Source organism: Ipomoea nil, unplaced genomic scaffold (assembly GCF_001879475.1).
Source record: "Ipomoea nil cultivar Tokyo-kokei standard unplaced genomic scaffold, Asagao_1.1 scaffold1708, whole genome shotgun sequence".
Taxonomy (NCBI): domain Eukaryota; kingdom Viridiplantae; phylum Streptophyta; class Magnoliopsida; order Solanales; family Convolvulaceae; genus Ipomoea; species Ipomoea nil.
The window spans coordinates 186,887-202,979 of NW_017618136.1; the positions used below are offsets into that span (position 1 = coordinate 186,887).

Consider the following 16,093-nt stretch of genomic DNA (forward strand, 5'->3'; position numbering starts at 1 on the left):
TTAATTATTTATAAAATTAAATGCCATACTAGAAGTAGTCCTAAATGGGTTCTTCCTATTAGGACTCTATGTATATGAGTCTGTTTAGAACTTCTTATTCTTGTCACACTGTGACTCTCTACTTCTTATCATTGTCACACTGTGACTCTCTATTCTATATATTCACATCATCTGATCTCATTGTAATGAAGTTCAGAAAATATAATACAATCAGTTCTCATCTGGTATCAGTTAGCTAGGGTTTCGTGATTCATAAAATTAAGAAGATGCAGCGCTGCGATGGCAACCTTAATTACCGTGGAGGTCAGCAACGTGGCTTCGATGATCCGTGTCAAATCTGTAAAGGTTTCGGCCACACAGGAGTCAATTGTTTTTGGCGCTATGATGATCCGTGTCAAATTTGTAAACGTTTTGGTCACACGGGAGCCAATTGTTTTTGGCGCTATGATGATCCGTGTCTAATTTGTAAACGTTTTGGTCACACAGGAGCCAATTGTTTTTGGCGCTATAATGATCCGTGTCAAATTTGCAAAAGTTTCGGTCACACGGGAGTCAACTGTTTTCGGCGATATTCAGGGGCTCCGGGTTCTCAGGCTAATTTGGTGTTTCAGAATGGTTTAGTTGCTAAAACCTCGTCAAATTCTCATACTTGGGTTCCGGACACTGGAGCCACAAATCATGCAACTCCGAACGTCGCTGCCCTTTCTACATCGGAGAAGTACACTGGTAATGACACTTTACGTGTCGGTGACGGTATGGGTTTATCTATTAGTCATGTTGGCCATGCCTCTTTTAATACCCCTTCTAGATCATTTACATTGTCTGATATACTTCACGTTCCGCGTTTGTCTAATTCTTTATTATCTGTTCAGAAGTTTGCATCCGATAATAAAGTCTTTTTTGAGTTTCACCCCTCCTTTTTTTGTTGTAAAAGATATCAATACCAAGGAAATACTTCTTCGGGGCAATAGTTCGGGGGGACTATACACACTTTCATTACCTAGTTCGTCTCCGTCAGCGTTTATTTCCGCTCGTGCCTCGGCTTCCACTTGGCACAATCGTCTAGGTCATCCTCATAACCGTGTTCTTAGCCATATACTTCGTTCTTGTTTGGTTAGTGGGTCTCGTGATAATATTCGTTGTCATAATTCTTTATGCAATGCGTGTCAATTAGGCAAATCTGCCCGTTTTCCCCTCCCCCGTGTTGCTTCCTCTAGTTCTCAAGTCCTAGATCTTATTTACACAGACATTTGGGGTCCTGCGCCCACTTTATCTACTTCTGGCTTCCGTTGTTTTGTGATCTTTTTGGATGAATATTCCCGTTATACATGGTTCTTTCCTATGAAATTAAAGTCTGATCTTTATGTCATCTTTGATAAATTTCGTACTCTTGTTGAACGGTCCTTTAATTGCAAAATAAAGGCCATTCAGTCTGATTTAGGTGCTGAGTACAAAAAGTTGCATTCTTTGTTTGTTCAATTAGGAATTCAACATAGACAATCTTGTGCCTATACACATGAACAGAATGGTCGTGTTGAACGAAAACATCGTCACATTGTTGAAACTGGTCTGGCTCTTCTAGCTCATGCCTCTGTTCCTTTGAAATTTTGGGATTTTGCCTTTGAGACTGCTGTCTATTTAATTAACAGAATGCCATCTTCTGTACTAAATAACTCCAGTCCTCATCTCCTGTTACATAAATCCCCTCCTTCCTATCTTTTTCTTCGTGTCTTTGGGTGTTTATGCTACCCTCATCTTCGACCATATAATCGTCATAAGATGTCATACAGGTCTTCTCCATGTGTCTTCCTAGGTTATCCTGAGTCCTTTAGGGGGTACAGATGCATGGACTTACATACTAATAAGATTTACACATGCAGGCATGTTAGATTTGATGAAGAAGTTTTCCCCTTTGCTACTAAAACTTCTTTGCAGGATCAATCTACTCCGTCACAGCACACTTATTCCTGCCGTGTCCAATGATGAGCTGCCAGAACCGCCGCTACCTGCTTCATTCGAACCAGCCGTGGTTCCTGGACAGGCTGCCTCGTCGGGTGATCCTGTGGAGCCTGTTGCTCGCCGGCGAGGCCGTCCACGTGGGCGGTCCATCAGGCCCAATGTCCGTACTCACTCTATGGCCACTCGCAGCAACGCAGATGCTCCTCTTTTTGCTCTAGCAGCTCAAGTGCATCCCACGGAACCCACATGTTACTCTCATGCTGTCAAATATCTTGAGTGGCGTGAAGCCATGGACCAAGAATTCAATGCTCTCCTGCATAACCACACATGGTCTCTAGTTCCACCCACTGCAGGTATGAATATTATTGGCTGTAAATGGGTGTTTCGTACGAAGAGAAAGGCTGATGGTGCTATTGAAAGGCATAAAGCCAGGCTGGTTGCGAAAGGTTTTAATCAGGTTCCAGGTCAGGACTTCTTCGACACTTTTAGTCCAGTGGTAAAGCCTACGACTGTAAGACTCCTTCTATCTCTAGCTTTATCATCTGGGTGGTCTATCAAATAGCTAGATGTTCATAATGCTTTTCTGAATGGTAATCTGGCTGAAACAGTTTATATGAAGCAACCCCCTGGTTATATTGATGCTAACTTCCCAAATCATGTTTGTTTGTTAAAAAGATCTCTGTATGGGTTAAAACAAGCTCCCAGAGCTTGGTTTAATCGACTACATACGTTCTTACTATCGGTTGGCTTTCAAGCATCCAAGACAGATGTCTCTCTGTTCTATTACTCTAAAGACTCTGCTTTGGTTTATCTATTGGTGTACGTGGATGACATTCTTGTAATGGGAAGTGATCAAGGTATTATGTCTCAGCTCTTGTCCAAACTGTCTGCTACATTCAAAATCAGAGATCTTGGTGAACCAAATTTTTTTCTGGGTATTGAAACAGTTAAGAGTGACAATGGGATTATTTTATCTCAACAACGGTATATGAATGATATTTTAAAACGGGCTGGAATGTATGAATGCAAACCCCTTTCTACACCTATCTCTGTCTCGAAAACTGTCCCCTTCAATTCAGATCTATATGATGATCCCACACAGTACAGGAGTCTAGCTGGAGCACTGCAATATCTCACTGTCACACGACCTGACCTATCCTTTGCAGTTAATCAGTTATGCCAGCATATGCATGCCCCCACCATATCACACTGGGAGCAGCTCAAACGGGTACTCAGGTATGTTAAGGGAACAGTTGATCATGGTTTACGCATACGACGGTGCTCATCTAGAGACATTCATGCTTTCTCTGATTCTGATTGGGCTGGTTGTCCTGACGATCGAAAATCCACGAGTGGTTTTGCTGTTTTCTTGGGGAGTAATCTTATATCATGGGTTTGCAAGAAACAGAGAACTGTTGCCAGGTCATCCACTGAGGCTGAATACAAAGCTCTTGCAGATGTTTGTGCTGAGGTTCTATGGATTATGTCATTATTGCGTGAGATACAGATTCCGGGTATTTCCATTCCAAAATTATGGTGTGATAATCTAGGAGCTACATATATGAGTGCCAATCCAATCTTTCATGCGCGCACCAAGCATGTGGAGATTGATTATCATTTTGTTCGTGATCGAGTAGCTTCGGGCGATATCCAAGTCAACTTCATCTCCACAAAGGATCAACTTGCTGATATCTTCACCAGAGCTCTGCCTGGACCTAGATTTTCTTCCTTAAGGGACAAGCTACAGGTTACTAGTATACACTGTGCTTGAGGGGGAGTATTAGGACTCTATGTATATGAGTCTGTTTAGAACTTCTTATCCTTGTCACACTGTGACTCTCTACTTCTTATCATTGTCACACTGTGACTCTCTATTCTATATATTCACATCATCTGATCTCATTGTAATGAAGTTCAGAAAATATAATACAATCAGTTCTCATCCTTCCAAAACTCAACCCAGCAAAATCCGATCCCTTGTTGGCGGTGGGCTCTTTCGTCCCAGTTCAGAATCTATAAATGTTATTTTTAAAAAAGTTTATAAATGTTATTTGTCTTTTGAATTTTTATAAATTCGTACAAAGTTGATAAAAATTTTAAAAATTATACAAAAATCATTTAAAATCTTAAACGTATACACTTTCTATTTTTACAAAACACGATTATAACTTAAAATAAATTATAAATTTTATCAATCGTAACCATTAAATATATTTCTCTTATAGACTTCTAGTACATAACTATAAATGTGTCTCTAGTCCCACGACTATAGTGACACTGACAGAATTGATCCACGATTTTTGAACCTTGCAATTTTAGTCCACGACTATTGATTTTTTTGTAAAAATGGTCCTTCCGGCCACTTTTCCGTCAAAATTTCACGCCCAGTAATATTGTATGTAGTCAAATATCAATTTTTTTCTTTTAATTTTTTGAGATAAGTAAAATGTCAATTTTAACCCGGCTAAAAATAGAGAATTTTTTTTCCCGGTGAAATTTTGACGGAAAAGTGGCCGGAAGGACCATTTTTACAAAAAAATCAATAGTCATGGACTAACATTGCAAGGTTCAAAAGTCGTGGATCAATTCTGTCAGTGCCACTATAGTCGTGGGACTAAAAGTGCAAAAAACTCTTACTTCCATAGGGTTTAAATGCAATTTCTAAAATCTAATGGTCCAAAGTGAACTTATCCATTTATCCACACGTTCCATTTAGTAAATCCGAAATTTGTGGAAAATTTTCAAAAACAAAAGAAAAAAAAAAAAGAGAAAAATTATGCTTTCGGTTTTTACCCCTTTCCGCATTCAAATATTCTCGTCACTCCGCCATCCATTATCTTATAGGGTTTGTTTCAGATTCTGCGAATTTTGATTTTTGTTTTTTTTTTTTTTGGTGTTCAAGCTTTGATCGTTGCGATTTAGGAACGACGAGTATTTGATTCGGGAATGGTGGTTTCATGGGAGAGCAGGGCACGATTAAGCCGTCGGCGGTGAACCGGAGGTCGCCGCAGGCGACGGAGAATAAAGGCGAGAGCCGCGACGATGTCAGCGGAGGGGGTAGGGTGCACCGCCCGGTCGGGGAGTTCGCCGGGGGAACAGCGGCGGAGTGCGCGATGGTGTGCTGCTGCTGCCCCTGCGCGGTGCTGGACTTCCTGGTGCTCGCATTTTACCGGGTCCCGGTGGGGCTGTGCCGGAAGGCGTGGCGGAGGAGAAAGCAGAAGCTGCTGGTTATGAAGAGGAGGAAGATGGAGGAGGGCGCGACCACAGTTCCGGCGAGGACGGGGTCTCCGGCGAAGTCGGTTGCGCCGATCGGAGATGCCGAGGCGGTGTCTCGCAGACCTAGAGCCGCGAGCTCCCTTGATTTCGAACGAGAAATGTGGGGGCAGTTCTACGGCGCCGGGTTCTGGCGGAGCACGTCGGAGAGAGATTCATTGCCCTCCCACTCTTTTAGTAGGTTCTGAATGTATATATATATGTGGCGCACGCAAGGGTATTTTCGGCAATCATGCTCATTGATTAATTATAAGTTCATGGTGAAAATACATAAATACTTGTCATTTCATATTCTCAACCGTTTTCAAAAATAAAATAAATGAAAAAGGACAGGATTTGCAATTTGTCATAGGGATGAGAACTGAGAAAGTGAGAAGTTGATGCATAGACCGAACAAACATTTTGATTATACGGGTGTGTTTGGAAAGAAAATCATTTTTTGAGTTTTCAATGTTTAGCTAAAGAGGAGAAATGGAAGTTAATGGAAAATAGATTACTAAGACCACGCCTCTCTCAAGGGATATGCTCTGCTTCAACGACTTTTCTCTTTCAAAGCTTTCCAGAGCAGACTAGTTTCTGCATTTGTCGATTGGTTTCTGAAGCAAAACTAGTCGGTCATTAGTCCGATGCGGAAACCACTTGGCCAGATTGGTTGTGGAAATCAGAAGCTTGTGATTTTTTTTGTCGACCAATTTGGTGTGATTTTGCTGTAATTTTTTTGAATGAGATGATTATCGGTTATTTTGGTGTGATTTTGCTATAATTAAAATGTTTAACGTATAATTATATAATTTTGCTCATTTTTTGAAAAATGAATCAAACACACCAAGACAGTTTTTTGAGTGCAACCAAACACTCTTTGAATTTGCCCAAGATCTTCGAAATTCATTTATTTCTCTCAGTGTTGGCTTGCTTTGGTTTTGGTGCATTTCATGTAACGAGCTTGTATGGTCCCAGAATCTAGGTGCCCGATTATGGACTAACGGGAAAAGTACAACATGTAAACCCAGCGTGGGGCGTGGAAGGCTGGGCATATTAGCGGGTGGACTGCATATGGGCATATTAGTGGGTGGACTGCATATGGGAAATATTGAGATTGTACTTTCCAGTAGTATCGCTGCTGCAGGACTGCGTATGGGAAATATTGAAATTGTATTTTCCAATTGTATCGTTGTTGTCTTTTTTGCAGCTTTTGTTGTTGCCGGAACTATGTGGTGTCTTTTTTGCAGCTTTTGTTGTTGCCGGAACTATGTGGTATGGTTCGGCATTGTAAATGAAAATGTGACTCATTTTCTAGAAGAGAGGAGTCAATAGATCTAAAAATTAACAACATATCAATAGATAATCAACATATTGATTTCGCACTTTTGAATCTCTTGAAGGAATAATGCATGCTGTTTTCACAATTGTTGTAATTTTTATTTTATTTTATTTTATTTTGCTGTATTTAGAAAATGAACAATCAATTTACATGGAGTAAAGTAGAGTAATTACAAATTAATTAATTGTGCTTTATTAATACATTTAAAAAAAAAAATGAAATTACCATGGCAATCCTTAACCATACCATATTACCAGCAGTGGACGAAGACACATATGAGATTGCATCCAAATCATAAATAAACAAATGAGTTTGAGCTCAAATTAATAATAAAAATAAATTGATACTCAAAATGATCCTCGACTATAGTGATTTTTCCAATTTCATTCTAAACGATTTTGGTGACCTAATGTAGTCCCAGACTGTTTTTGCTCAATTTAGTCTCCATTTGTTATTCTGTCAAATTGGTGTTAAATCAATGGACAATTCAATAATTGGTATCTCTTTACTATCAGTCATGTGAAGTGCGAAATTCATTTTCTTATATGAATTACTCCCAGACCTGCGAATCAAATTTTAGGAGTAATTTGTAAAAGAAAGATGTATTTCGCACTTCGCATGTCTATGAATAAAGAGATGGTAATATTCAAATTACTAAATTGTCCCTCTATTGAATACCAAGTGGACGGAATAACAGACAGAAGATTAAATTGAGCAAAAATACAAAAATATGGGACTACATTAGGTCACCAAAATCGTTTATGACGAAATTGAAAAACATCATTATAATCGAGGATCATTTTGGATATTAATTCATAAAAAATTGACCTGATGACTATAATCTAATACTAACATGCTATAGGAGGTAATATGAGTTCAATTGCATTATTTTCTATAAGTTTCATGGTTAAATTAAGGTTAATTGCATTATCCGAAATAGTTACAAGATGTATTTGACATTTCTTAAATTTGTAATAAAATACTAAATTTAGTTTTGTGGCCTAGCACTTTATGCTCAAATGACACTTTTGTGGCTCTCATTAATGAGAGATTACATGATTGAACCCCGGGTGGTAGGGTGTTGACTCGTTAGTCTGCAATAGATTAAAAAAGAAGAATGATAACCCATCAACTTTGAATAGTAGTTAATAAGCGAAATCTGAATGCAATAGTAACATGGAAGAGTACGAGCTGAATTTGAATTTGTCTCTACCATGTTAAGTTGAGAAATCAAATGAGCTAGAGTTAGGGGGCGGTTGGGGTTGGACTCTTTGTGCAGATGTGTATAGTCGAATGTCAATATTGGGCAACCTCAGCTTAATTATTTTTTTTTTCTCTCAAAAGTTTGAATCCTCAACCCAAAGGGTTCTGGCACATCGGCCCGATAGAGATTTGAGAGGATGTAAATCACGGTAACTCACTAGTACAGTAAGTATGACTAAGTACCGTGCGCATAAAAATCTATCCGCTTTGAACATAATCTTCACACTATCATTATCGAGATTCAAATCTTTTATCTCAAATATTACATACTGAACCAATGAGTTAAGCACGAACCACCCTTAATTTACCTCCTTGTGCACGCGGAGTGGAGTGCATAGTGCGTTATTAACGGAAGAGAAGACGTGACGTAGCTATGTATGGTTCGATGGTTTCTCCGTCGTGCAAACCTTTTTCTGCGTGGGCTTAGACTCTTCACCACCGCAATTTTATTTTCTCAATTATATAAATATAAATAATAATAATATTATAATAATAATAATAATAATAATAATAATAATAATAATAATAATAATAAACCACAGAACCAAAAGCCCAAACCCTCTTATTCTCTCCTATTCCCTCTTCTCGTCGCCCTCTTTCAGCCCACCCACTGTTCCTGTTCCTATCCCAAACCCTAAACTTCTTCTGATCAATCACTCTGCTCGCGACTACTCCTTGATCCGTTCGATCACTTTGAGGTCAGTGTCCGACTCTTTTTTTCGCTAGCTTTTACTATCTAAGTATTCTGGATTTGTGTATTTTTGTGTCAATTTCGGTACTGGATTTCTCTCTTTTGACTTGTTTCCTAGTTTCTCACTATTTGTGTTTGAATTTTAATTCCTGTGCTTATTGTTCTTTGTTATGCTGTGATTATCGCGCTATGCTGTGCTGGATTTGTGAAAGGTCGTTGCTTAGGGGTTTAACTAGTGTTATGTCCCGGGTTCCTTCTTGTTTGGTTTTGATTGTAGTGATGTAAATACTAAATAATGGTGAAGATGAAATTATATTTATGGAATTTAAGAGAGTTCTAATGGCATGATCATGGAATTGTTGCATAGTGTATAAAAGTCAAACGTGTGTTATTTTAATTTTTAACCCTAGTGTAAACCCTTCTAGTGGAATCTATTAGAGTTAAATGAACAATTAGTTTATTGCAGCAATTAATCGTGCTGTGTTTTGCTTTTTGTTGTGATGTTTGAATAAGGGTTGTATAGGACTTTGTGACTCTTTGTACTGTAGAAATTAGAATGTTTGCTAATTTTAGTCCAAGTTCATGGTTTGCTTAAGCTTTTCCTTTATTTGTTTTAGTTGAATCAGAATTGCGGGCTTTGGTACCCCAATACTTTCAAGCATTATCTGTTATTTTAGATAATATTATTTAGCGTTAACTATGGCTTTGAAGGTAGGTTACATTATGCACTTAAAAGTTTGATGTTAAAGGTTTATACTTTTTTACAGATGGAGGATGGAAAGGTCTCGGACAAACATCTGTCTTCAGCTGCAGCATTCGTGGAAGGTGGAATTCAGGATTCCTGCGATGATTCTTGCAGCATATGCCTTGAAGCATTTTGTGACAGCGATCCTTCAACGGTATGCATTGGCTTTCACATTTTTGGATATTGTGGTTTGATATTGCATTCCTCTTAGTAATAGACTAAGTGTCATTCTCCGTGCAGATTACTGTTTGCAAGCATGAATTTCACCTGCAGTGTATCCTTGAATGGTATATTATTTCTTATTATAATGTAAATAAGATATCCAAAAACTGTTTGTTCTGTTATTATGGTGGCTGGAATAGCATTTGGATGAAGTTTTATTACTTATCAAAAGTATTTATTGCTCCATTCGGGAATTCGAAGGTAATAGAGTCCTGAATGGTTTTGCATTTTCGTTTTACAGGGGCCAGAGAAGCTCACAGTGTCCCATGTGCTGGCAGCCTCTTAGCTTGAAAGACCCCAACTGGTATATGTTTTTTATACAAACCGTTGACACTGGTATTCCTAAGTATTCGTTTGAGTGGTTTGCTGACTTGTGCTCATGCTTGCAGCCAGGAATTGTTTGATGCAGTAGAACATGAGAGGAATATCAGGATGAATCCTCCGAGAAACACTACAATTTTTCATCATCCCACTTTAGGGGATTTTGAGTTGCAGCATGTTTGTATTATTATTTTTGCATTCAAAGCTTTTTCGAGTTGTATGATATTTACTATAATAGGTGATATCATTATATGGCATGTTGTTGCAGTTACCTGTTAGTGCTACTGATTCTGAGCTCGAAGAGCGTATTATTCAGCACTTAGCTGCTGCTGCTGCTATGGGAAGGGCACGTAACCTTGCCAGGAGGGAAGGTCAAAGGGGTAGAACATCTTCCCAAGGTCATCCCCATTTTCTGGTGTTTTCAACTAATCCAAATACAGCCCCGGCTTCTACTCCTTCTGCCCAGAGGGCTGGAGGTGAACCCGCTTCTGTATTCATTGGTGCTCACCAAACATCTCCAAGTATTGCAGTTGGAGAGGGTTCGGCCCAATTGACTGCATCACCATCCCCTGCCCAAAATAATCAGATTCCCGCCTCTGGATCAGGTGGTGGCGGTGTTAGTCAAATTGGAACTTCTCCAAATAATAGGTAGGTATCATTCTTAAGATTGTGTTGGAAAATTTAACCTCATTTTATTTTTTGCTATTGTGTGGTTGGTGGTTGACCTTATGGGTATTCAATTTATTCCGTCATTTGTTCATATTATTGTGATGCTTTCTTTTATAGGAGATCTCCCCATTCTTCTCCTAACAACCAAGATAGAGTTGGACCATCCGATTTTCAGTCTTTCTCAGAATCTATAAAATCTCGACTTAGTGCCTTTTCAATGAGGTATCAAGCTAAATATATGTTTCTTTTCCACTTCTGGCTTTCTACTGAAATGTGCTCATTATTATCTTTTCTATTATCTTTTGTAGATATAAAGAATCTATCACAAAGAGTACAAGAGGATTGAAGGAGAAGTTTTTCCCTCGGAATAATTCAACAGTGAGTCATGGCTCTGAAAGTAGGAATGAGGCGGCTGCAGATATTGCCACTGTGTCACGCATGATGGATCATCTTGAAACTAGAGAAGCTAGTAGGACTATGCCTTCTCCTATATCAAATAGAATGGACGAGAATATAACAGTGGATCACGCGGAACAACATATCTCAGCAATTGATGGCAATCACTCATTGCCTGATGGTAGTAGGCAAATGCCATGCACTACAGGCTCTTCTTCAGACTGATTTTTTGTTGTGACGTGGTGCATGTTGCAGTCTCTTCTCTAAAAGGTAACTGCACTATTTGGAAATTTATGTCTCAATTGCATGTCTGCTCGGTACTTCACTACCCTCATTGCACAGGTCTTGATTGTGCATGATATAACATCAAAATGACATGGCATGATACCCATGTGTTGATGCTTTGTTCTTAAGCCACATATCTTTTCAAAGACAGTAGATATAGATATACATATCATCAATGCCCCCGCCATATCACATTTGTTTGTGTAGTTAGTTGGGGAATGTTTCTAAGAGTAGGAAGGGAAAATTATATTATTGTAATTTTAAATTGTATGGTGGATTGGGTCTGAGATGTATAAAATGTAGTAAGCTATACCCTTTCTAGGCAATACACTTGTACACCTATGGTTTCAAATCCCATCCTCCCATTAGATGTCTCAAACAAAGAATGGACATATGCTTCACCTGGAATCCTAAAAGATGATAAAATTGAGTTTTGCCTATGTATAATACAGGTCCTATTAGGAATGGGAGATGTGTCTTTGAATGTGTTCTCACTTTATTATTCGTCAATTTTGTGCCTGGCTTGATTAATGAGGCTTAACTAAAGTTATTTACATGAATTGTAATATTTAGTATAGTGTTAGTATATAAAATTTATATACCTACATAGAAGGCTACAATTAAACACAAAAAAAAAACGATTTAAAAAATTGTAAGAAAGAACAGGTTAAAGATTATAACCAAAGAAAGGAGAGATTGACTGACTAATATATAGTATGAGCAAACGTGTAAAAAGGGACGACATGAGTTTTTTCTTTTCAATTATTTTATTCATTCGGTTGAAGTTTTATTTCACTGCCCTCAACGATTTCTAATGTTGGTGTTACAGGAATGCTGTTTTGCCTGTTTATACCTGAATGTTGGCAATGTGATAGACTGCTGCAATAAGAAAATACGACTGCTTTATATGTGGCTTGGAACCAGTATATATATATATATAGCAATATAGTTGATGTAAATGCTTTATGACTATCTCAGTCTCTTTTATGTGGATCAAACTCTAAATTCATTTGAACGTGAATGAATGTTCATCTTTTAACGAGTTAAAAGCTCAAATGTGGAGCCGTTATGACTTATGAGTGTGTTTCAAGTACTCGCGCATTATAGTTACTATAAGGAACATTATTAGTCAGTCCAATTGACGAATATTTGCTTCAAGAGCAGTGAGCATAACAATTTTATCATTCCAAAAGCAATTCAAGCTGTAGTATGTATATATGAAGTCGTAGGAATGATCATCATTACAAATGGGTTATGCATGAAGTCAAGAATTTGAACTCCTGAATACGCAATGGCATGCTACAAAAATAAGGCTCGGTTAGATTAAATATAAAATTTTATATATACTTAACATAAGTTAGGAGTTTAAACTCGTATGCAACAAAAATAAAATTATTAAATCTCTATTGGCTAACATGAAGTGAGAAGTTCTAACTCATGCATATGTAACAAAATCATACTAGGACGAAGTTCGGCTAGATTAAGTATAAGAATTTGGATATATTAACCTTGGAAAATGGAAGCTGAAAACCTTCATTAGGCAACAGAAAATAAAGACATTAGCATTCCAAACGAAATCCGAAATTCATGCCAATTCTGTGGCCACAGAATTTCTAAAACCAAACAACCTTTAGTGATTCTTATTATTGAGCATACAAAAGTGCGTTCCACTAGTAGTTGACAGCAAACTGACTTCTTAAGACTTGTTTTGCCACCACTCCAAGAATTTAGCCTGTGCAGTCACAGTGTTGTACCTGTAAAGCTGCAACGAATGGTTTCCAATTTCATGTCCAAATGTCCAACCGCAGATGGCACCAAATCCGAGAGACAGTACAGTTCCTGCATCACCCAAACTATAATCAGAGCACATTTCAATTCACATTCTTACGAATGTCGTCAAGTGAAATATACTGAATATATTGAACTCTCTCTATGCCACCCCTCAGCCAGTCATGCATTACCCAATGTTGATAACCACAAATGGAATTCAACCATCAGCCTCCAATTACATCAATTTACTCTTGTGCATTCTACTTAAGCTAAACAGGAATTTAGATTCACCCACCAAACGTGGTGTATGTACAGACAACTTAACTATTTTTACAGCGTCCAGAAATCAAAAGAAATGAAACTCAGTAATACACTGCCAGAAATTATGTAAGCTAGAAACATGAGAACCTATAGTTATTTAATAGGTTGAAGTAGTGTTTGCATAATGAAATGCAATGGAAGAAGTGTTTTCCTTCTAGTGAAACCTATAACCAGACATATTATAATTTGTGCAATTCAAACTTATAGCTCAGATCTATTAGTTGGGGTTATTAGCATCATAAATCCCTTTTCCACATCATACTCCATAACTCCATTTAGGAATATATGTATATCATCACAACCATAATGTGTTCTTACTCTATTGTTATCTGTAGTAATGAATTCTAACTATCAATTACTTGCACATCATATGATATTCAAGTAGTCTTCATATAGAACTAAAATTTTAAAAAAGTTTTTTTTTTTCATCCTTAACATTCATATCAAATTTTGAGTAATAAGAGAATAAATATGAGTAAATAGAATTCCTTAATAATCTTAGACCCAAAAGGTTTGAACAATAAGAAAGTAAAAGATTGAGACCTTATATCAAAAAGACAAACTCAAAGAAATCATCTTCATAGTTTCTAGGACCCAGAGTTATACTTCAAACCAACAAACCAACTACCAAGTGATTATTCTCATGACCACAGTTTCTATAATTTTCTTCATTTCTAAAAACTTTAACTTAGCGACATCCTGTATTTGTCTTATAACAACATTCACATTGATCATATATTAACAGGATAATTTCTATCGACACTGCAAAGGGGCTTTTAAAGCAATAGACATGCAGCTAGAATTATATCAGCAGGCAACTTGGTTCATGGAAGTGTTTTGCCTAAAGGAGGTCAGAACTCAAAGGTGAAGTTGGGCGGGAAGGCAAAGATAAAGCCACTGATCTCTTTATTATGACTAACAAGATGTTTGTTCTTTCCTAGTTTGCTTGATCTTTTTCTTCCTATCAAAGTGTAGCAATTTTTATGGTGAACACTTCTAAAAAAAATACAAAAAATCTGTAATGTATAAGCACTTCTCCAGAGGATAAAATTTACCATGTGGACTCTTAGAATACTTCCAAGCCCAACCAGCAGTTGTAATACCTCCAACAATGCTTCCAACAACACCAAATTGTGCTACTTCTCGTGCAGTCTTCAGCTGGAAAATGGGCATATTATGAGCTCAATATTATTTCAATTTTTGTAGGGACTCAATTAGAGAGATTACAGGTTTCTCAGAAACCAACAAAAATACCAATTATACCAACAAATGAGGGAATGACACACATAGGATGATTCATCACTTTAAATCGTAAAAATTTGACTGTGGACAAAGATATACATCAGAGTCTGAGCCAAATAAAGACAAAAGACCAAAGTTGTTATACTAAAATCTTGACTCGCATATATTCACTAAGATCAATTGTGAAACACTTTGTCATAAATAACCCAAAAAAAAAAAAAAAAAACACACTGAACAATAACATATCAAAGTGCTCAATATTCAAATTTAGATAGACCTGGCTTAGATAGATGTTTTCAAGCACTTGAACTCAACGAAGCCCTAATTCCAAACCAATAGAAGATGGCCACCGGAAATTAAATCTCCATCCAGTTTTCCGACATATCAAATTATTAAATCCAGATTCGAGGCAAGCAATCAATCCAGAAATGTTTGCTTTGCTGAAAACACACAGGCAAGCATTTTCCGGAAAACCGACTCCCCCAAATAAGCTTAATAATTACAATAAAGCGTTTTTACAGCTCTAAGAGCACATCCATACCAAAATCTTCGTAGATACGCATACATAATTACATACGCAACACAACACACACCCGGTGAAATGGGAGCATATCACAGAAACCGAGATAGATTTAAAAAAAAAAAAAAAAGAAGCATAAATGAACATAACCGCGTAGAAATGAAGTGAAATCTGAGAAAAAGGAAAACGGAAGTTACCGCGGGGCCATGAACAGGATCGGAGGAAATGAACTCCTTGACGTCGGCGTCGGTCCAGGAAGGAAGCGGCTTATCGCGCTTTAGGAACCTGTTGTAGCTGTCTAGGAAGGAAAACGGCTCCGCCATAGATCAATGATTGATTGAATGACTTATCGATCGATCTGCTATGCTAATCTAACCTTCAATGATCGAGATGATGAAAGAGAGCTTAACTTCAGCTACGATTGTGTCTACGTCGCTCCTGGAGTTCTGGATTTGAGGCTAGGTTGAGCTAAAACTAAAACTTCTACCGCGACGACGGCGAATTATTCTCCTTGACTTGGGAGCACGTGCCGCTGAGCTGACTAATAGCATCGCGCCACGTCTCAAATTATTCTAGTAAAATCACATTTTAACCCCTTATTAAAAATTAAAAATTTTAAATTAAAAATTTAGCCTTCCAATTATTAACTTTGTACATTTATTTCATTAAAATCTTGTACATTTATTCCGTAAATTTTAATGAAGGGTTGAATTTGACCTTGGATTAGTGGAAGTTATGCGTTTTAAAAAGTTTTGACATGAATAACATCTCGCAATTGAGTAATTAAAACTAAAATATAGATTATTATAAATGAGAGCTCAACAGCTTTGACTCCAATCATTATGCTACACGCAAATGTGAGAGCCATACTATCAAATAATGTATATGTATTTTTAGTATATTAAAAATATATATTATATTTAGAAAAACATATTATTTGAATACTAAAAATATATTATTTGTGTACTATATGTAAGCAATAGTCCTCCGACTATATTGATTTTTCAAAATTAGTCATCGACTTTTAATTTAGACACTTTATGTCCCTTGACTTTCAATTTCTTTTCAATTGATGTCCTTTTGTCAGATTACGAT

The 16,093-nt window shown here is 37.4% G+C and overlaps 3 protein-coding genes and 1 long non-coding RNA gene across 4 annotated transcripts; 3 read left to right on the forward strand and 1 right to left on the reverse strand.

Annotated features, from left to right (window-relative positions):
- The first annotated feature begins 4,916 nt into the window (after positions 1 to 4,916).
- On the forward strand, positions 4,917 to 5,420 carry LOC109191620. The gene has a single exon (XM_019342231.1). It carries the CDS (start codon positions 4,917 to 4,919, stop codon positions 5,418 to 5,420), a length of 504 nt encoding a protein of 167 aa, XP_019197776.1.
- Positions 5,421 to 7,974: 2,554 nt separating this feature from the next.
- Positions 7,975 to 11,963, forward strand: LOC109191662. The gene is made up of 3 exons (XR_002055967.1): positions 7,975 to 7,985; positions 11,719 to 11,724; positions 11,882 to 11,963. It is a non-coding gene; the product is annotated as an uncharacterized LOC109191662 (long non-coding RNA).
- Positions 8,344 to 12,221, forward strand: LOC109191661 (E3 ubiquitin-protein ligase RHF2A-like). The gene is made up of 9 exons (XM_019342285.1): positions 8,344 to 8,514; positions 9,275 to 9,406; positions 9,493 to 9,539; positions 9,716 to 9,778; positions 9,864 to 9,972; positions 10,064 to 10,443; positions 10,582 to 10,686; positions 10,773 to 11,130; positions 11,975 to 12,221. Exons 2-8 carry the CDS (start codon positions 9,275 to 9,277, stop codon positions 11,083 to 11,085), a joined length of 1,149 nt encoding a protein of 382 aa, XP_019197830.1. The 5' UTR covers positions 8,344 to 8,514; the 3' UTR covers positions 11,086 to 11,130; positions 11,975 to 12,221.
- Positions 12,222 to 12,605: 384 nt separating this feature from the next.
- On the reverse strand, positions 12,606 to 15,494 carry LOC109191611 (succinate dehydrogenase subunit 6, mitochondrial). Its single transcript, XM_019342218.1, has 3 exons — positions 15,196 to 15,494; positions 14,292 to 14,394; positions 12,606 to 12,984 (listed from the first exon to the last, which is right to left on the reverse strand). Exons 1-3 carry the CDS (start codon positions 15,319 to 15,321, stop codon positions 12,842 to 12,844), a joined length of 372 nt encoding a protein of 123 aa, XP_019197763.1. The 5' UTR covers positions 15,322 to 15,494; the 3' UTR covers positions 12,606 to 12,841.
- Between the last annotated feature and the right edge of the window lie 599 nt (positions 15,495 to 16,093).

Coding starts and splice junctions, on each gene's coding strand:
- LOC109191620 (XM_019342231.1), top strand. CDS start 4,917: ATGGGAGAGCAGGGCACGATTAAGCCGTCGGCGGTGAACCGGAGGTCG.
- LOC109191661 (XM_019342285.1), top strand. CDS start 9,275: ATGGAGGATGGAAAGGTCTCGGACAAACATCTGTCTTCAGCTGCAGCA. Junction 9,407..9,492: donor GTGACAGCGATCCTTCAACG/GTATGCATTGGC, acceptor TTCTCCGTGCAG/ATTACTGTTTGCAAGCATGA. Junction 9,973..10,063: donor GGGATTTTGAGTTGCAGCAT/GTTTGTATTATT, acceptor ATGTTGTTGCAG/TTACCTGTTAGTGCTACTGA.
- LOC109191611 (XM_019342218.1), bottom strand. CDS start 15,321: ATGGCGGAGCCGTTTTCCTTCCTAGACAGCTACAACAGGTTCCTAAAG. Junction 14,395..15,195: donor ATCCTGTTCATGGCCCCGCG/GTAACTTCCGTT, acceptor CCCATTTTCCAG/CTGAAGACTGCACGAGAAGT. Junction 12,985..14,291: donor GTATTCTAAGAGTCCACATG/GTAAATTTTATC, acceptor TGGGTGATGCAG/GAACTGTACTGTCTCTCGGA.